The 22,095-nt window shown below is 42.2% G+C and overlaps 1 protein-coding gene across 6 annotated transcripts in view; it reads right to left on the reverse strand.

Moving 5' to 3' along the window:
- slc10a7 (solute carrier family 10 member 7) overlaps positions 1–22,095 on the reverse strand; it is a 269,973-nt gene that overhangs the window by 155,109 nt on the left and 92,769 nt on the right. The window contains exon 6 of one of the 6 annotated variants that reach the window (XM_043699358.1): positions 5,809–6,096. The exons of the other annotated variants lie outside the window; for them this stretch is intronic. Within the exon in view, the coding sequence (XP_043555293.1) occupies positions 6,079–6,096 (18 nt within the window). The 3' untranslated portion in view covers positions 5,809–6,078. Of the gene's footprint in view, positions 1–5,808; positions 6,097–22,095 lie in introns of those variants that run through there. 6 annotated transcript variants of the gene reach the window in all.

Genomic DNA, 22,095 nt, shown 5'->3' on the forward strand with positions numbered 1-22,095 from the left:
TTCTTCCTGACCTCTCCGCCCCCACCCCCATTCCGGCCTATCACCCTTACCTTGACCTCCTTCCACCTATCGCATTTCCAATGCCCCTCCCCCAAGTTCCTCCTCCCTACCTTTTATCTTAGCCTGCTGGACACACTTTCCTCATTCCTGAAGAAGGGCTCATGCCCAAAACGTCCATCATCAATGCCTGCAAAAACTCAGATTGCCATCAACTAGGAAACACCAAGACTGGTTTGATGAGAATGATCAGGAGATCCAAGAACTGTTAAGCCTTTGATGAGAATGATCAGGAGATCCAAGAACTGTTAAGCCGGAAACGCATGGCATTTCTGAGCATAAAACAACCACACTTAGAAGGTCAAGGTCCAACAAAATTCAGGATAAAGCCCTGAAGGCCCAACAGGTGGCCGACAACCATGGTATGCATGCTATTTTCTGTGCTATCAAGACTACATATGGACCAAACACCTAGGACCCTGCACTACTGTCCAAAGATGGAATGACTCTTCTCACAAGATAAAGAAGCATCAAACAACACTGGGAGGGGAGTGTTTCACAGGAGCCCTCTTCCAGGGTTCTGCCGTCGTTCAGAGCTGCATCCCACAGCACACTACATGCCACAGCTCAGCAACATCCCAGCCTTGCAAGGAGTAGAGTAAGCCATCTGCCACTTTAAGAACAACAAGGCTGCTGGGGCAGACAGTATGCCTACTGAGACATTGAAGTGCAGAGGTCAACAACACCTGCTACAGCTACATGCCCTTGACTGCCTTATCTAGAAAAAGAGCCTCCTGGGAGAGCTACAAGATGCAACGGTTTGTGAGCATTTTTAAAAAAAGGTACAAGTCCCAGTGTGCTAACTAGAGGGGAATCTCCCTGCTGTCAACCACTGGAAACTCATTGCCAAAGTCCTCCTCAATCGTCTCCTCCCAGAGTTGCAATATAACTTTTGACCATGGAGGGGCATAACAGATACGAATTTTACCTAGAGACCGCTGCAGGAGAAGTGCAGAGAAAAGAACCTACCTCTACGAATGGCGTTTTTCAACTTTACAGAAGCCTTTGAAATTGTCAATCAGGAAGTATTCTGCAGAATCCTTCTCCACTTTCGTCGCACCATGGAGTTTGTCACCATCCTTCACCTGCACCACATTGACAACTGGTTCCACTGACCCATTTCCCATTTGGAACGATGTCAAGCAGGGCTGAGTCATCGCCCAAGACTGTTCTCGATCTACCTCGCTGCAATGCCTCGCCTCCCCACCGAAGTGTAGCTAACCTACAGAACCTATGGGAAATTAATCAAACTTGCCATCTTCAAGCCAAAACCAAAGTCACCCCAACTAGTGTCATCAAGCTGCACTATGCAGGTGATGTTTGCGTTATGTGCAATCTCAGAGGATGTACTCCAGATCATAGACAGCACCTTTACGGAAGATATGAGAGCATGGGTCTCACCCTGAACATCAGCAGGACGAAGATCCTCCACCAACCTGGCCTGGCGTCGTGAAGCAAGCCCCCGATCATCAAAGTCCACGGGGAGGCCTTAGAAAACGTTGACCACGTCCAGTAACTCATGAGTGGGCTATCGGTCAAAGCAGGTATTGAAGCGATCCAGCACTCTCTCCAGTGCCCTAACACTACCTTTGGCAGCCTGAAAAGGGTGTTCAAGGACAACATCAGATCCGACACCATAGTGACCACAATTCGGTTATGTTTACTTTAGCAATGGAAATGGATTGATATATACAGCAGGGCAAGAGTTATAGCTGGGGTAAAGACAATTATGATGCGATTAGGCAAGATTTAAGATGCGAAAGATGGGGAAGGAAACTGCAAAGGCTGGGCACAATTGAAATGTCCTGCTCATTCAAGGAAGAGCTACTGCATATTCTTGATAAGTATGTACCTGTCAGGCAGGGAGGAAGTGATCGAGCAAGGGAGTTGTAGTTTTCTAAAGAAGTTGAATCGCTTATCAAGAGGAAGGAGGAGGCTTATGTTAGGATGAGATGTGAAGGCTCAGTTAGGGGATTTGCCAAGTACAAATTAGCCAGAAGGACCTAAAGAGAGAGCTGAGAAGAGCCAGGAGGGGACATGAGAAGTCTTTGGCAGGTAGGATCAAGAAAAACTCTAAAGTTTTCTATGGGTATGTCACGAATAAAAGAACGACTAGAATAGGATGAGGGCCAATCAAGGACAGTAGTGGGAATTTCTGCATGGAGTCTGAGGAGATTGGAAAAGCGCTAAATGAATATTTTTCATCAGTATTCACACTAGAAAAAGACAATGTTGTCGAGGAGAATACTGAGATACAGACTATTAGACTAGACGAGATTGAGGTTCACAAGGAGAAGATGTTAGGAATTCTGGAAAGTGTGAAAATAGATGTTCCCTGGGCCAGATGGGATTTATTTTAGGATTCTCTGGGAAGCCAGGGAGGAGACTGCAGAGCTTTTAGCTTTGATCTTTATATCATCATCATCTACAGGAATAGTGCCAGAAGACTGGAGGATAGCAGATGTTGTCCCCTTGTTCAAGAAGGGGAGTAGAGACCCCAATCATAGACCAGTGAGCCTCACTTTGGTTGTGGGTAAAGTATTGTAAAAGATTATAAAAGATAGGATTTATAATCATCTAGAAAGAAATAAGTTGATGAGAGATCATCAACACAGTTTTGCGAAGGGTAGGTTGTGCCTCACAGACCTTATTGAGTTCTTTGAGAAGGTGACCAAACAGATGGATGAGGGTAAAGCGGCTGATGTGGCATATATGGATTTCAGTAAAGCATTTTATAAGATTCCCCACGGTAGGTTACTGCACAAAATATGGAGGCATGGGATTGAGGGTGATTTTGCAGATTGGATCAGAAATTGGCTAGCTGAAAGAAGACAGAGGGTGGTGGTGGATGGGAAATGTTCATCCTAGAGTTCCGTTATTAGTGGTGTACCGCAAGGATCTGTTTTGGGGCCACTGCTGTTTGTCATTTTTGTAATGACTTGGATGAGGCGTAGAACGTTGGGTTAGTAAGTTTGCAGATGACACTAAGGTCAGTAGAGTTGTGGATGGTGCCAAAGGATGTTGCAGGGTACAGAGGGACATAGAAAAGCTGCAGAGCTGGGCTGAGAGGTGGCAAATGGAGTTTAATGCAGAAAAGTGTGAGATGATTCACTTTGGAAGAAGCAACAGGGATAAAGAGTACTGGGCTAATGGTAAGATACTTGGTAGTGTAGATAAGCAGAGAGATCTCTGTTTCCATAGATCTCTGAAAGTTGCCACCCAGGTTGATAGGGTTGTTAAGAAGGCATACAGTGTGTTAGCTTTTATTGGTCGAGGGATTGAGTTTCAGAGCCATTAGGTCATGTTGCAGCTGTACAAAACTCTGGTGCGGCTGCACTTGGAATATTGTGTACAGTTCTGGTCACCATATTATAGGAAGGATGTGGAAGCTTTGGAAAGGTTTCAGGGGAGATTTACTAGGATGTTGCCTAGTATTGGAGGGAAGGTCTTATGAGGAAAGACTGAGGAACTTGAGGCTGTTTTTGTTAGAGAGAAGAAGGTTGAGAGGTGACTTAATTGAGACATACAAGATAATCAGAGGATTAAATAGAGTGGATAGTGAGAGCCTTTTTCCTTGAATGGTGATGACCAGCACAAGGGGACATAGCTTTACATTGAGGGGCAATAGAGAGAGAACAGATGTCAGAGTTGGTTTCTTTACTCAGAGATTAGTAGGGGCGTGGAATGCCCTGCTTGCAACAATAGTGGACTCGCAACTTTAAGGGCATTTAAATGGTCATTGGATAAACATATGGATGAAAATGAAATAGTGTAGGTTAGATGGGATTCAGATTGATTCCACAGGTCGGCGCAACATCAAGGGCCAAAAGGTCTGTACTGCGCTGTAATGTTCTATTTTCTATGTTTACAGAGCCATAGTGGTTCCTGCCGTCCTATGTGGCTCTGAGATATGGACTGTTTACAACTGTCACCTCCAAGTGCTACAGCAGCACCACCAATGCTGCCTTTGCAAATTCCTGCGTGTCCGCTGGGAAGGAAGATGCACCAACACCAGTGTCCTTGACCAAGCCAACATCCCCCAGCACAGGCACTGACCACCCTTGACTGGTCACAATGCAGGTGCTCTACTCTCAGCTTTGAAATGACAGGCAAGTCTAAGGTTGACACAGGAAACTCTTCAGCGATACCCTGAACAGCTCACTATCAAAGTGCAGAATTCCTTTGATAGTCACTGCCCCAAGAACATCCAAAGTGGAGGAGGAGCATCCAGGAAGGTGTTGAGAGCGTTGAGATTTGCCACTGGGAAAACGCAGAAGCCAGACACAAACTGTAAAAGGAGCGCACTGCCACACCAACTCCCCACCCACACCTTCCTGTGACCACCTTCTGCTCCTCTTCAGTATTGCTATCATCCCAGCATTCTGACTCCAATTCCCACAATTAGGTTCTCCAGCCTCCCTCCACAGCACTGGTCTCTTGATAATCTCCTCTTGACTTTCAGTGGGCAGAACTTCTGGACTGAATGTGGCCAACAAATTAAGTGACTTAGCCAGACAGTTCAGAAGGATGAACAAATCAGATGTCTGATTCATATGTGCACCACGTTCTAAATGTGTTGTCGCAATTCCCTGGACTGGTTACACTAGCCCTATAATGCTGACCTTTGGCTATCTGACCAAGCCCCAGGATGGAATGTGGAGGCTGCCCTTGATTTCCTGTGCTGGAACCCCCTGGCTGAAAAGCATTTACCTGTACTTTACAGAGGACTAGTCCCCTTTGACTTGGAGACCATTTGATCTCAACACATGCAGTTTGCTCCCAAGTAAGCTCTTGGCACACAGTGCAGTTCTGAGACTGACATCACATACGGATATACAGAGAGAGGTCCACTCCCTTGATTGATGTCTGCTGATAAAAGTAACAAGCTGCCTGGTTTTGTGTCTGTTCTAAACTGTTAGGCAATGTAGCAATACTGTGAATCTTTGATTTCAGAATAGATGTCCTACAGGCACTTCTGAAAATCAATGTGTAAAACCTGACAACATTTCCTTTATCCACACACTGTGATTTCCTCAGAAAAAAATAAATTAGTGATGTATGAGCTGGCTTTTTCTAACCTTTGACTTCTCCATATTAATTCAAAACTTTTAAAGGAATAAATATAGCTCAGTTGGTATTTCTGACACTATAATTTACATTGCACAACCAAATGGACAGAAGATATTTAAATCTGGGACCTTACTTTCCTCTCCATATGGCAGGGTTTCCCAATGTGGAGGTTAGGACCTCAAGTGGTGTTGCTAGCTGGAGTCTTGAGGTCTCAGGCTCTGAGGCAGCAATGGTTGTTGTGGAACAGTGCACTGTTTCCCGGCTTCAAGGTCTACTCCAGTGGTCACAACAATGACTAAGCCTTGAAATGCGGTAACAGCAGGGGAACGTTTGGAAAACATTGCCTAATGAACACTAATTATATGAAAAAAATGGTCCTTCAGATCCTGTGGTCATGCAATTTCTAAGCTCAAGAGGCTTCAAGAAATGTTCAGTCCTGATGACAAATCTCCAGTTCCTCTGTTCAAGTAAATCACGTCAAAACTTCCATTGCTGACAAATCGCAATCACCGTTTAACAAAGCATTGCAAATAGAAGAGAGAATTTTGGGTCCATTGATTATCCAGAGATATAAAAGTCATTTCAGAACCATTTCTACAAGGAATGCAAGCAGCTCAAATATAAAAATATTGAGGACGATTCCTATTTTTTTGGAACACTACAAAGTAGAGACAGCATGGTCTTTTATTGCATTTTAAAGGATGTTCACTTTATTTTGAGATGCTTAAGAGATGTTACAAGGCATTAATTTTAAATGTCTGTTTTTTATGAAAATATGTTTCACTTACCAGACTACAAATTTAATCAAATATTTAAAAGGCAATTGTCAGGCTTTGGCTGATGAAATATTTGTGGCTGACCAGGTCCATTGGTAAACACTCGTTCACACATATATTAGTTGATAAATGGAAAATTTTGAACAAGCTTCAGTAAGTGTATAAAGTGACCTTTCTAAAAGCATTGTTGCACCTGAAACAACAAGAATGAATAATTTAAATCTCTGAAACTTTACACATACAAAGCAGATCAAGCAGGTTACTGGCATTTTCACTTCAAATTTGTTTAGTCTTTAGTCAGTTTGCTTCATCTGCATTTCTAACACCAATTTCAGACAGTTTTCAACCATGCTGCCAAGTACAGTGCATTTTCTTTTATCTTAATCTATCAACATCACGATACAAGAATTGTACGACTCGAGGGAGAATTATCAAAAATGTCAGCATCTGAAAAGAAAATCACATTATGGGAGGCCTCTTTCTTCTAAAAGCAAAGGGTAAAAGGATTTGAAATATGTAGAAATAAAAAAGATTGGATCTTATATGTTATTATGGCATATATTGTAATTTCCAATTTTTCCATATTTGTTCAATGTGAAAAATATATAAAATGGCGTTATTTTTCAAGAGCAAATTGAGCATGGTTGCACATCACCCATTAAAAATAAATGGTGAACATCTGCAAAGAGAACAGTTAATTCATGATTACGTATTTGGTCAGAATTGACCAATCTCCACAGAGAATGAATGGTCTTATTTTTCCTGCACTAAAGATATCCAACATCTACACTTTGATGCTTACAGTTTAATTTAACTTCTATGCATAGATACCAAGATACTGTTGACAGGATCAACAATTTTCATCACTCGCTATTTCTTTTAATCATCTCCATCTCACTCAGCTGAACTGATTTATGTACATCACTCAAGTTTTCTGTTGCCAAATTTCTTATGCTGCAACGTCCAGCAATAACATATTCCCTTGTGGCAATTACCAGAACCAAGAATTCAACCATGTTAAAACCAAGAAACACCAAGAACTGGTAGGGAAAGGTAAACAGCATGCAAATTACACAGAATATACAGTAGAGAATGAAGTCTTCAAGTCAACCTGGCTATTGTGAGTGTTTAAGCACTACAGCATCTTCCTCCCACTCCACTTCAGCCAGCTCCTACAATGGAACCTGTTCCTTTGTCCTTTATGTTAACATAGTATCTTCTTAAATATAACTCCCTCAACTATTTCTTGTGGCCTTAATTGCCAAATTCTACATACTATGGAAAAAAAAGTTTTCCACAATCATGTAATGGACTTACTAATCACTAAAATATTTTTGGCACATATTATTGGTCTCTCCCTCTTCTCTATGTCAACTAATCTTCCATAATCTTAAAGATCTCTAACAGAAGCCTTCTCTGTATTATAGATGCTTCATGCAAAAGTAAGCAAATAAGCTTGAGACACAATATTTCAGCTCCCAAATTATCAATACATAAATTATAAACATCAACAGTTGAGGAATAAAGAAAACATGTACACGTATTTCTGATATGAACCGATGATTGCATTCCTGTGCAACCTCACACTATAGAAAATCGCACTGTAGAAAATGGCTATACCTGTGCAGTAGAAAGTTTGCACTATTCAAACAGCTTCTACTATTGGTCAATCGCGTTATAGCCAATTCCCGTTGATGAAACACACGTTATACCAGAAATGCTTGAGTTTAACAGTTCAAGATTGGACCTCTGTAATCTTCCCTGTCCCAAATTTCTTTGCATTTGCTCCCCACCCTGATTATACCAACAACATCTACTCCCTGGTTTTAGAGTGCAATCTTCCCAGCTTACTGTAGAAGCCTAATGTGAAAGGCCTTCTCACTCAATAACCTACCAACTATCAATTTGCCTGGTTGCATCTGGAGAATTAAAAAAACCTTAATAAGGTCCTACCTTTTATTTTGTTTTAGGTTACCAAACTTAAGTCAGTCATCATGGCCTTTCCACAAGATAATAACCAGCTAAATAACAAAATAAAACAAAGCTTTCACAAGCAAAAAAAGAGAACTGATGTATTTTTGCTTTGACCTGTTAACACATTTTGGCATGTACGCATTGATACCTGCTCTTGACTAGTTAAACCAACTAACTATTATTTAATAACTTACCTTAGTTAATAAATATTGGTCAACAAGTGTTTAGTCCCAATGTTTTTAAAATTGCTAATAATCCAAGCAACAGATTTTGTTCACTTCAGTACATTTTCTAAACTTTTCACTAGATTTGCTTTTCTCAATATTCTTGCATTGCAGAAGGCATCAAATGTGGAAAAAGCTTCCTGCACTATGGTAAAATACATCACGTTAAAAATTATCTAGACTGCCTTCCTAGACAAATCAGTGACAGAAATCCCTAAAGATTTAAATTATTAATCGGGGGTGTGTCCCCAGCATGCTATGCACACACCTGCTGCTTTTCTATTTTTTACATGAGTGCAAACCCAGCCAACCCAGATGCTTTCTCAAATTATGACCGGAGTGAGAAAGCTGCTAGACCTTTTCATCCACTGAACGAAGCAGGAACAGAGACCATAACAAGCTTAAATAGGTATGTCTACTAACTTTCCTGTGGGGGGACAAAGCATAGTCAGGAGGAGCAGGATTGCAGTTACGCCAATGCATACTCTAGAACTGATTTATGTCTGTGATGTGCTGTTGAGTAAGAAATATATCAGCAGAAAGGTGGTTTCATCTTTTTGTGACTCCATTTGCTTTGTTTAATACCAATCCCTACACTGAATAAAGGGCTTCCTTTAGATAAATCGATTTTGAACTTTTAATGCTCATCTGCAATACAGAGTCATTGTTGACAATCTCTTAGTAACAAGAATAATTGTCCACCAAGGAAATTCTGTGTCATTGGTCATGGGATCTATGGATCCTAGTGTGGCTGCTGAGCCCAATCCTGGAGCCAAATTTCCAACCACACATTTAGCAGGTTTTACCGGGAGGTAGAAGTGGTCCTTTACCTCAAGAATGCTGGCATTCCTTTCTCCAGCTGCTTTTCCATACTTCCTCTCTCCAATGGGTGTACTCAGAGAATTTTGTCCATTCACAAAGGAACTTCCTGCAAGTTTCTTCTGAACTAGGGTCTCCCATACACTGACATCTATGTTGAATTGTTTGAGGGAGGCTTTCAGGAAGTCTTTGAAACATTTCCTTTGTCCTCCTCTTGATCAAATGTTTTCCACAAGCTGGAAGAAAAATATTTGCTAGAGCAATCAGAACTCAGCCATCCTATTCATATGGCTGGCCCAGTGGCATGGGTTTCAAATGATCATGGCCTTGACATTGGTGCTATTAGCTGCTTAAAGATCACAGAGGTTAGTACACCTGTCCTCACAGATGGTGCAGAGATCCCTACTCATTCATCGTTGACAATACACCTCATCAGCCTTCAGGTGGTATCTGTACATAGTCTATGTTTTGCAGCCATGAAGAGATGACAGGGTGACTCTCTTATACAGAAGTAAATTGATATCAGCTTAGATGTCATGGTCATCGAAGAAGCTCACCCTTAGATGTCCAAAGATGGTGCTTGCAGATTAGAAATGGTGTTGAATCTCCACAATAATGTCAGCTTTAGATGAGAGGTAGCTTTCCAGAGAGCAGAAATGTTCCATGTTTGGGAGGATTTCTCTCTTGATCTTAATGAAGGGATGGACTGCAACTGGAACTGGGACAGATTGGCAAAAGATTTGAGTCTTCTTGAGGTTAAGGCTGAAATGCATTCTTCAACTTCCATCAACGAAGACATTAAGCAAAGCTTAAAGATGCTTTCTGAAAGAGCAGTTGACATTGCCGTCTGCATGCTCAAGTTCCCCAAAAAGATCAACATCATTTTCTTCTTGGATTTCAAGCGGTTTAGGTTGAAACATTTGCCCTTTTTCCTGTAGACAATGTCAACACCACTGGGAAGTTTGTTCTTGACAAGATGCAGGTGTTGACAAGATTTCAGTGGAGATTTTTAAACTTGGGAGTACAACTTACTTGTCATCTCCATCAACTATTCCTGAAAATCTGTGACAAAGAAAAACTCCCTGCGGATCTCAGGGATGCTGTCAGTGGAAGCGTGTTCAAGAAAGGAGGCCAAATGGATTACTGGAACTATCAAAGAATCTTGCTCTTCTGCATCACTGGAAAGACCATCCAATCCTTGCTAGACATCTTCTCCCAATCTGTGAGGAAATCCTTCCTGAAAGCCATTGTGACTTCCAATCAAATTGTGGGTCCATGAACATGACTTTCAATGCTCAGCAACTCCAAGAGAAACCCCAGGAACAACAACCAACACTCTACATGGGCTTCATCAATCTGACCAAGACTTTTGACTCAATGAGGAAATGTTGTGGAAGACTCTATCAAAGGCCAGCTGCCTTGAGAAATTCATCGACATCCTCCATCTCCTCCATACAAGATGTTAGTGACAATACTCACCAATGGCAAAATATCATTTGACGTTAAGACGTGCCATTGCCCTCACCCTACTCTCCTTCAATATCAGTACCATTCTTCATCTTGTCAAAAGCAAACTTCTTAGTGGTGTAGACATTGTCTTCAGGGAAAATACCAAGTACTTTATGGTTACTAATATAATATGTTGAAGTTCCAATGCATTGCTCTCTTCTCTAATATCTATATCCATCTAGCATTGGAACGTTTTATTTCTGAATTTTTATATACATCCATCAGATAACTAAAGGTAATTCATTGTCTAAATTGCTTCTTGATTCTTTATCTTATATATCAATTTCTTGAGCCTGGCCTGAAGGTAATAGTGACAATACATCAATAAATCAATATTTTTGCTGGCCATTGTCCTTCACCTGACAGAAATATAACTGCCAATGTCTGCATGCATGTGACAGTAGTAGCAGAATTAGCACACAACTTTTGCAGAACAAATCGAAATTAGTTGAAGCACTGTATCAATGTTCATTAAGAACAAAATTACACCAACAAAAATATAAGGCAAATTATTTCTGTCCCTGACTCCAAATAGATTCTGAAAGCTAAAAGACAAAAGCCAGAATATTCTAGTTAGAAATGGGTTCTGTGGGCAGGTGGTGATTCAGGTATCTGGACCATGATTGGTGTGGAATGGCACTTGTCACTGGGACTAGGGCAGGTGTTGCAGAGGTGACCAAGTTAAAATGACTGCCTCCTTCCCAGAAATATTTCGTTCTTCACTGATGTCAGTGCCTCCTCCAAATAAAAGTAAACCTGTGTAAAGCCCCTCATCCCTTTAACACCAAACATTCCCTCCTCTCCAAACCCAATCACTCACTACTTTATGAACAGGACTCATAAGCCCTGTCTTTACATTTGAAAGTTGCTGAGAAACTAAAATCAATGAAAATGAATAAATATGACTTGAAGAACAACTTGATAAAGCATTTGCCTTTTTGGAAGCTCAAAAATCTGTCCAAGTGATCAAACCCACATTTTGCAAGATAGCTGTATAAAGACACTCAGCACCTCAGAACACATTTGTCCTTTGGCAGGTAGCATGGCATTAAACTCACATTTCCCAGGAATAAACAACATTGCATGAAGAATCTATTTGTGTTTTGAAGGCAGCCATAAACTCATACATTTGCCAAAGCTTACAAACATCCAAACAAATAGCAAAGAGCTCATAAAAGCAATAGGAAGAATTTAAAGAGTTAGTTCTGGATCTCATACTGGGAGAGTTTCTCAAGACTGTACAATGCAAAATAACACTTTCTCTAGTTGTGATATAACCCAACGCACCCGAACATCATTTCACTTTTACAGTGCTGTTGTTTCACTCTAAAGTTTGTCAGCTGTCAGAAGTATTAACATGGCAAGTGTATTATATAAAAGTCACTTCCAGGGCACAAAACAGTCATCACTTAAGTAAACATAGACACAATGCAGTCTATAGCATTTCATGAACTGTAAAGGTAACACCATTTTTGAATTCTTCTGTCTTCCAGTCTGTGGTTCATGCCCCCAATCTTCAGATAAGTTCTGGTAAGGAAGGCAAATTGTGGCCACCTCCATGAACATTCTAGATGTTCTAAAATGTCTACTTCTACACTAGGACACCATCAACTTCGAAATAGTCGCATGTCAGGTTTGGGGTCCTCTTACCTTCCTGCATTGCTGAAATTGGCTGAGATGGGAACAGGGGCAGGACTTCACATTTTGCATCCTGGCAGTCATTATTTTTTCCTCAATACCACCTCTGTTAGGGGACAATTCAAAATTTCAGCTAAATGAAAACCGATTCTTTTGCTATGGTGCATGTCTGAGAAATGCTGTAAATGAGCTTAATTTGCTTTCTTTTAAAAAGTGGTCTCACTGACTGTACTTGAACAGGCACAGCATTGTAAATTGCATGCAAATGAATATCAGAGGCTTGCACAGGGTTTCTGTCCTACTGGTCATTCTGCTATAATGCGAAAGCAGTGTTTCACTGCAACCTCGCGCTGTAGAAAATCGCGTTATGGAAAACCGCGATAGAAAATAGTGATACATATTCAGCAGAAAGTTCACGCTCTGCAAACAACGTCCACAGTTGATCATTATAGCCAATTCACGCTGATGAAATGCATGTTATAACAAAACGACCTGGACTAGGTTCTGCCTGCCTTAAAGTGGATGGGCTAATATGAGCAAAGTTTCAAGTTTTGGCTTTTGGCATTCAAAATAGCTCAGTTGGCTGGGTTATGATGCAATGAGTTACAATTCCTGCAGTGGTTGAGGCTATTATGAAAGTTCCTCCTTCCTAACCTTGTCCAGTACCTGAGGCATGGTGACCCTCAGGTTAAATCTCTGTGATGAAGTTACTCTTTACTATACTTTAAGCATATGTTACAGAGTACCATTAATGCTCCCCACTTTGTGAAAGAAGCTTCACTGATGAAATACATTTGCTTGTCTTCTGATTGAATAATTGTTACCACAACAAAAATCAAAAGCACTCTGTCTACCTGATCATGCAATCATCTTCAACATGCACAGCCGTGCCTCAAAAAAGCTGCCATACAAACCAAAACAAAGCTAAAACAGGAGTTAAGCAGAAATATGAAAAGAAAAAGAAAACAAAATGTCAATAGATGTCACTCTGACAGGTTCAAGTAGTTTCATGTTTGGCAGTACATCTTATGCAAAGAGTATCACCTCCATTGTCTTCCCACCCCCAGCCTCTTCGCTTGCCTGGCGCTCCACCTCTCCAGTGTAGAATGTCAACTCTCCATTACCACTAGATCCAAAATCTGAGATTTGCACCTTTAATGCATGTTGTTGCATACCTTACACTCAGCTAGACTGCCCTTTTTTTAATGCCCACCCATGCCTCAAGTTTGATGATGGCTAGCACTCCCCAAAGCATGTACAGACCACTCTGACTGCAACCTGTGCACACACAATGGCATCTGTGTGCAAATAACAGTGCTGTGTCAGCTGTACTCCCTTTTGTTGGGGCACCTAAGTTCATACTGAGGCCACGATTGGTATCCTCCTCTATGCTGTCTCATTGCACATGATGTCTCTCTGATCCAGATACTCCATTGCAGCAAAAACGGCAGCATGGATTGGAAACCATTGGCCTGTTTCAGCAAGAACAAAAAAAACTGGAAAAGCTCAGCATGTCAGGCACCACCATGTGGGGAAAGAAAGAGTTAATTTTCAGGTGGATGACATATGTCATCGTAGATGTTTCTAACCAACCCATTCAGAGATGTTATTGCACATTCTGGTTGAAAACGTACGTGATCCAGTAAGTAACAGGATAACATATTCTTTTAAAAAGTACGTGCGCCGGCTTCAGATTGAAACTTTACAGTGGAAGCACTAGTGGCATTGTACTGTACCCATTTGTTATAATAAAATGTTACGTAGATAATGGAGAGACTCTTTTTATAGTGTCATTATGTTCAATTTTGAAAGGTTTGCTTGAAGGGCAAAATCATCGCCTTTTAAAAGGTTTTTCAGCCATTCATAACTCTCCATATTAGGACTTTGGAAGGATAATTAAATCTGAAAAAAAAAGTGAGACTTTTTGCTTTAGGAGACTGATTATTCCAGCATCTGAACTCCTGCATTACGCTGCAGACTTTGACAAAGAGGGCCACAGCATTTTCATCATTGGCTTTTAATACTTGGTGTTTCAAGTTCTCCCGTAGTCACTTCATCTGATTTATTAAGATCTACATTTTTTGAAAAAAAATTAGCATTATATGATGATGTAGTGATGAAATGAACTTTGAAGTATTTGATCCCTAGCCTGTTTATTATAAAAACAAGTTAAAGTAAGTCTGGGACATTTCTGTATATTTATTTCATTATACTAACAGATGAAACTACGTCTTATAATCAGTATCTGTAATAAAAATGATTTGCTTGCTGCAAAGATAGAAATATTTTCAAGGCAAAACCTAGAAATATTTGCTAAGAAATTTGATTACTCCAGTTTTGAAGATAGATTGGTGAGGTAGTTCTCCTTAGAGAGAAGGCAACTAAGAAGAGATCTAATAGAACTTTTCAAAGGCATGAGAGGACTGGTGAGAGTAGGTACAGAGAAATTGTAGATATGGAGAAACGATCTAGAACAAGAGCACTCAGATTTGAAATGATTTTCAAATGTAGCGACTGTCAGGTGGCCAAGAGCAGAAATCTTTCTTGATTATATGTTTTATTGAGATATGTCTCTTGATTAAATTTACAAATAAATCATAAGTATTAAGTTAGCCTGGAGGAATAAGACGGTGCTATTTTCTGAGTCTGTAGATTGGAAGAAGAAAAAATGGCCTTTAGTAGAGTGATATACTCTTCTTGCGGGAGAATTTAGGGAGAGTTTGTGTTACTGAGGATTATATCTGCAATAAATGCCATTGGTTGTGAATCCAATCATATTTAATGGAGTGGTTGGAGCGACAGAGGCAGTAAGGAATTTACAAGAACAAGGGGGTGTGATGGATAACAGTTATAGGAAGGGAGAAAAGTCACAGATAGTCAAAAGGATGGGTTAACTCCAGGAAAAGTAAGAGAGGTAGGCAGGTAGGACAGGAGTCTTCTATGGCGATCCCCATTTCAAACAAGTGTGCTGTTTTGGAAAATGAAAGGGGTGATGGACTCTCAGAGGAATATAGCATGAACAGCCAAGTTTCTGGTATTATGACTGGCTCTAATGAAATGAGGGGTACGTTGGGTTCCAAGAGGTCGATTGTGTTAGGGGACTCTCTAATTCGAGGCACAGACAGAAGTTTCTGTAGCCAGCAGCAAAAAATCAGAATGGTTGGTTACCTCCCTGGTGCCAGGAGTAAGGATGTCTTACGGAAGGTGCAGAATGTTCTCAACGGGGAAGAGGGCCACCAGGAGGTCATTGTACACATTGGAATCAACGGCATAGGAATGAGATTCTGAAGGGAGCATAGAGAGAGTTAGGCAGGAATTTAAAAAGGAGGTAATTGAGAATAGTAACATCTGGATTACTCCAGGTGCTACAGGCTAGTAAGAACAGGAACAGGAGAATAGAGCAGATGAATACAGGGCTGAGAAGGATTCACATTTTTGGATCATTGGAATCTCTTCTAGGGTAGAAGCTACCCGTACAAGAAGGATTGACTGCACCGGAATTGGAAGGGGACTAAGATACTAGCAGGAAGATTTGCTCGAGCTGCTCAGGAGGATTTAAGCTAATAAGGTGGGAGGTGGGATTCACAGAAATAGTGAGGAAAGAGATCAACCGGAGACTGGTAGCATTGGGAAAAGGAGCGAGTTAAACAGTCAGAGAAGGCAAGAATAAAGCAGAGAACAAGGTTGGACTGATAAATTAAACTGCATAAACTTCAATGCAAGAGGCCTAACAGGGAAGGCAGATGAATTCAGGCTATGGTTACGAACATCAGACTGGGATATCACAGCAATTACAGAAATGTATCTCAGGGGCAAACAGGACTGGCAGCTTAATGTTTCAGGATATAAATGCAATAAGATGGATAGAAAGGGGGGGGCAAGAGGAGGGGGACAGCTGTTTTTGATAAGGGATAGCATTACTGCTGTACTTAGGGAGGTTATTCCTGGAAATACACACAGGGAAGTGATTTGGGTGGAACTGAGAAATAAGGGATGCTCACCTTATTGGGACTATATTACAGACCCCCTAATAGTCAAAGGGAAATTGAGAAACAAACTTGTAAGGAGATCTCAACTATCTGTAAGAATAATAGGGTAGTTATGGCTGGTGATTTTAATTTTCCAAACATCGACTGGGACTGCCATAGTGTTAAAGGTTTAGATGGAGAGGAATTTCTTAAGTGCGTACAAGGCAATTTTCTGATTCAGTATGTGGATGTACCTACTAGAGAAGGTGCAAAACTTGACCTACTCTTGGGAAATAAGGCAGGATAGGTGACTGAGGTGTCAGTGGGGGAGCACTTTGGGGCCAGCGACCATAATTCTATTTGTTTTAAAATCGTGATGGAAAAGGTCTTAAAGTTGAAGTTCTAAATTGGAGAAAGGCCAGTTTTGACGGTATTAGGCAAGAACTTTCAGCAACTGATTGGGGGCAGATGTTTGCAGGTAAAAGGACGGCTGGAAAATGGGAAGTCTTCAGAAATGAGATTCCAGAGACAGTATATTCTTGTTCGGGTGAAAGGCAAGGTTGGGTAGGTGTGGGGAATGCTGGATGACTAGAGAAATTGAGGGTTTGGTTAAGAAAAAGAAAGAAGCATAAGTCAGGTACGGACAGGATAGATCGAGTGAATCCTTAGAAGGGTATAAAGGCAGTAGGAGCATACTTAAGAGGGAAACCAGGAGGGGGAAAAAGGGGACACGAGATAACTAGGGTCAAGGGGTTTTTACAAATACACTAAGGACAAAAGGATAGCTCGGGAGAGAATAGGGTCCCTCAAAGATCAGCAAGGCGGTCTTTGTGTGGAACCACAGGAGGTGGGGGAGATACTAAACAAGTGTTTTGCATCAGTGTTTACTGTGGAAAAGAACATGGAAGGTAAAGAATGTAGGGAAATATATGGTGAGATGTTGCAAAATGTCCATATTAGAGAGGAGGAAGTGCTGGATTTCTTGAAACGCATAAAAGTGGATAAATCCCCAGGACCTGATCAGGTGTACCCTAGAACTCTGTGGGAAGTGATAGAAGTGATTGCTGGGCATCTTATTGAGGTATTTGTATCATCGATAGTCACAGGTGAGGTGCTGGAAGACTGGAGGTTGGCTAATGCGGCGTCACTATTTAAGAAAGGTGGTAAAGACAAGCCAGGGAACTATAAACCAGTGAACCTGACCTCGGTGGTGGGCAAGTTGTTGGAGGGAATCCTGAGGGACAGAATGTACATGTATTTGGAAAGGCAAGGACTGATTAGGGATAGCCAACATGGCTTTGTGCATGGGAAATCAAGTCTCACAAACTTGATTGAGGTTTTTGAAGTAACAAAGAGGATTGATGTGGGCAGAGCGGTTGATGTGATCTAATGTGATCAGTAAGGCATTCGACAAGGTTCCGCATGGGAGACTGATTAGCAAGGTTAGATCTCATGGAATAAAGGGAGAACTAGCCATTTGGATACAGAACTGGATCAAAGGTAGAAGACAGAGGGTGGCAATGGAGGGTTGTTTTTCAGACTGGAGTCCTGTGACCAGTAGAGTGCTACAAGGATCGGTGCTGGGTCCACTGCTTTTCATCATTTATGCTCACATCCAAATCAATAATATAAGATGCCTAGTTAGTAAGTTTGCAGATTGACACCAAAATTGAAGGTGTGGTGGACAGCAAAGAATGCTACCTTAGATTACAACAGGATCTTGATCAGACGAGCCAAAGGACTGAGGAGTGGCAGATGGACTTTAAGTTAGATAAATGCGAGGTGCTGCATTTTGGGAAAGCAAATCTTAGCAGGAGTTACACACCTAATGGTAAGTCCTAGGGAGTGTTGCTGAACAAAGAAATCTTGGAGTGCAGGTTCATAGCTCCTTGAAAGTAGAGTCTCAGATAGATAGGATAGTGAAGGCGGCGTTTGGTATGTTTTCCTTTATTGGTCAGAGTACTGAGTACAGGAGTTGGGAGGTCATGTTGCGGCTGTACAGGACACAGATTAGGCCACTTTTGCAATATTACATGCAATTCTGGTCTTCTTCCTATCGGAAAAATGTTGTGAAACTTGAAAGGGTTCAGGGAAGGAGGATTTAAGCTATAGGGAGAAGTTGAATAGGCTAGGGCTGTTTTCCCTGGAGTATCGGAGGCTGAGGGGTGACCTTATAAAGGTTTAGAAAATCATGAGGGGCATGGATAGGATAAAAAGACAAAGTCTTTTCCCTGGAGTGGGGGAGTCCAGAACTAGAGGGCATAGGTTTAGGGTGAGTGGGAAAGATTTAAAAGGGAAATGAGGGGCAACATTTTCACGTAGAGGGTGGTACATGTATGGAATAAGCTGCCAAAGGAAGTGGTGGAGGCTGGTACAATGGCAACATTTAAGAGGCATCTGGATGGGTAAATGAATAGGAAGGGCTTGGAGGGACATGGGCTGGGTGCTGGCAGGTGGGACTAGATTGGGTTGGGATATCTGGTCGGCGTGAACAAGTTAGACCAAAGGGTCTGTTTCAGTGCTGTACATCTCTATGACTCTATGACTGGTTAAAAGTTACAATGAAGCATGCTGGGAATTTTGGTCAAGCTAGTTTAAACTCTGACCTCAGATAAAACCGCAGCCAGGAAATGTCGTGACTTGTCATGTAAGCTGTGACCTGCAGTTTTGTGTATTCACCAAATAAGGCAGGGTTTATGGCTATCTCTAGACATACTGGCATAATATTTTCTTACAATGAGCACGGAATGTGACTTGGTATAAAAATTTGTAAGTTTAGATTAGAATGGTGCTGGAAAAGCACAGCAGGTCAGGCAGCATCCGGGGAGCAGGAAAATCGACATTTCGGGCAAAAGCCCTTCATCAGGAATAGAGGCAGGATGCCTGCAGAGTGGAGAGGTAAATGGGGGGGGGGGGGGGGAAGTGGGAGAAAGTAGCACAGAGTACAATGGGGGTGGGGATGAAGCTGATAAATCAGAGAGGAAGGTGGAGTGGATCGGTGGAAAGGAAGATAGGCAGGTAGGACAGGTCATGAGGACAGTGCTGAGCTGGAAAGCTGGAGTTGGGGTGAGGTGGGGAAAGGGGAAATTAGGAAACTGGTGAAATCAACAATGATGCCCTGGGGTTGAAGCGTTCTGAGGTGGAAGATGAGGCGTTCTTCCTCCAGGCGTCAGGTGGTGAGGGAGCGGCGGTGGAGGAGGCCCAGGGCCTGCATGTCCTCGGCAGAGTGGGAGGGTAAGTTGAAATGTGAGACCACAGAGCGGTGGGGTTGATTGGTGCGGGTGTCCTAGAGATGTTCCCTAAAGCGCTCTGCTAGGAGGCGTCCAGTCTCCCCAACGTAGAGGAGACTGCAGCGGAAGCAACGGATACAATAAATGATATTGCTGGATGTGCAGGTAAACTCTGATGGATGTGGAAGGCTCCTGTGGGGCCTTGGATGGAGGTGAGGGAGGAGGTGTGGGCGCAGGTTTTGCAATTTCTGCAGTGGCAGGGGAGGGTGCCAGGAAGGGAGGGTGAGTTGTTGGGAGGCGTGGATCTGACCAGGTAGTCATGGAGGGAACGGTCTTTGCGGAAAGCGGAAAGGGGTGTGGAGGGAAATATATCCCTGGTGGTGGGATCCGTTCGGGGGTGGCGGAAATGTCGGCAGATGATTTGGTTTATGCGAAGGTTGGTAGGGTGGAAGGTGAGGAGCAGTGGGGTTCTGTCCTTGTTACGTTTGAAAGGGTGGGGTTTGAGGGCGGTGATGCGGGATGTGGACGAGATGCGTTGGAGGGCATCTTTAACCACGTGGGAAGGGAAATTGCGTTCTCGAAAGGAGGAGACCATCTGGTGTGTTCTGTGGTGGAACTGGTCCTCCTGGGAGCAGATACAGCTGAGGCAGAGGAATTGGGAATACGGGATGGCATTTTTGCAGGAAGTAGGGTGGGAAGAGGTATAATCCAGGTAGCTGTGGGAGTTGGTGGGTTTGTAAAAAATGTCAGTGTCAAGTTGGTCTTCATTAATGGAGATGGAGAGGTCCAGGAAGGGAAGAGAGGTTTCAGAGATGGTCCAGGTGAATTTAAGGTCGGGGTGGAATGTTGGCGAAGTTGATGAATTGCTTAATCTCCTTGCTGGAGCATGAGGTGGCGCCAATGCAGTCATCAATGTAGCGGAGGAAGAGGTGGGGAGTGGTTTCAGTGTAACTACGGAAGATGGACTGTTCTACGTAGCCAACAAAGAGACAGGTATAGCTGGGCCCCCTATGGGTGCCCATGGCTACCCCTTCGGTCTGGAGGAAGTGAGAGGATTCTAAGGAGAAATTGTTAAGGGTGAAGACCAGTTCAGTCCAACGAATGAGAGTGTCAGTGGAAGGGTACTGTTGGGAACGTCGGGAGAGAAAGAAACGGAGGGCTTGGAGGCCCTGGTCATGGAGGATGGAGGTGTAGAGGGATTGGATATCCATGGTGAAGATGAGGCGTTGGGGGCCGGGAGATGGAAGTCTTGGAGGTGGTGGAGGGCGTGGGTGGTGTCTCGAATGTATGTGGGGAGTTCCTGGACTTTGTTTTGGAAAACAGGAGGTCAGAAGCATAAAATTTTGGGAGTTCTTTCCCAGTAAACTCCATTGGCTGGGATCGAAGGATGTGTGATGGTTTAGTCAATAAATTGACTGAGTGACAGAGAGGTTTCTGGAAATAAGCTCATTTTGTGATAAAAGTTAGCAGAATTTAGGATTTTGCAGGAGTAGCATTCAAAATCAATGTTTGAGAAGCATATTCCCTGAACTTATCTTCAGAGAAGATGAGTGCCACATCACAAGGTCTACAGACAGCAAAGTTGGCCACTTCACACACTCTGGGGGGGGATAGCATTTGTTTCAATTCAAACTTATAGAGTTAAAGTTAGTGCTAGAGTTAAATGTGATTTAAGTCAAATAAAGTGAACTTAAATGAAGCAAGTTAAAGTTGAAGTTAGATGAAGTTAAAAGTAAATGTTGCAACAAACGCATGTTTTATTTTGAGTGTTGGTACTTAAATTAAATGGTTAAATAAAAAAGAGTTTGTTTAAGTCTGAGTTGGTTCCCTGCCTTTTGCCTGTCACATAACAGAGGAATACCTGAGTAAAAGGTTTGAATACTCCTTTCGGGCCACAGTAATAATTGTGATTCTCAAAAGTATTTTCAAAAACTCAAAACACAAAAAAGTTCTAAAGATTTTCTGGGAACAGGGTTTGAATCCCACCATAGAAGATGATGAAATTTGAATTCAATAAAACATCTGGAATTAAGAATCTAATGCTGACCACAAAACCACTGCTCATTGTCAGGAGAAAAAGAAACCACCACCACCTGCATGCATCCCTACAAGCCACTCACCATCCCGACTTGGAAATGTATCGCCGTTCCTTCATTGTTGCTGGATCAAAATTCTGGAATTCCCTCCCTAACGGCATTGTGGATTAACCCACAGTAGGTGGACTGCAGTGGTTCAAGAAGGTAGCTCACTGACACCTTCTCAAGGGCAACTAGGGACAAGCAATAAATGCTGGCTAGCCAGGATGGCCAGATCTCATGAATAAATAAAACAAAAAATTTCTGCAGCAGGTGGACTTGAACCTAGGGGTAGGGACACTGCCACTACATCACTAGGATCCCCTCCACATGCCTTCCCCCCCCCCCCCAAATTCAATGCAATATCCCTAATTTGCTTTCAACAAGCTCTGAACAGACTTATTAACTATTATAATTAGTCTCAAAACAGAACTGGTTTGCTGGGGCTCACATTATCTCATCTGAATGATGCTTGCCTGCATCAGGAACAGTTATAGGAAACCAGCACACCAGCTGGTACTCACAAGCTTTTACTTCCACACCCAGAGACCTAAAAATACTACCCTTCACAGGTTAAAAGCCAGAAGGCCAAATTTGAGATGCAACAACAACTCAGGATGAGAGTAGGGGTTGAATGTTCTTGCGGAGCCAGAAACTCCCACCTCAATGCCAACACATCTGGTAACACAGCAGCACTGAAATTTAAGTCACATTTCCAATTCTAACATAATTATATGGCGAGGTTCTCCATGACA

This window comes from Chiloscyllium plagiosum, chromosome 1, assembly GCF_004010195.1.
Source record: "Chiloscyllium plagiosum isolate BGI_BamShark_2017 chromosome 1, ASM401019v2, whole genome shotgun sequence".
Taxonomy (NCBI): domain Eukaryota; kingdom Metazoa; phylum Chordata; class Chondrichthyes; order Orectolobiformes; family Hemiscylliidae; genus Chiloscyllium; species Chiloscyllium plagiosum.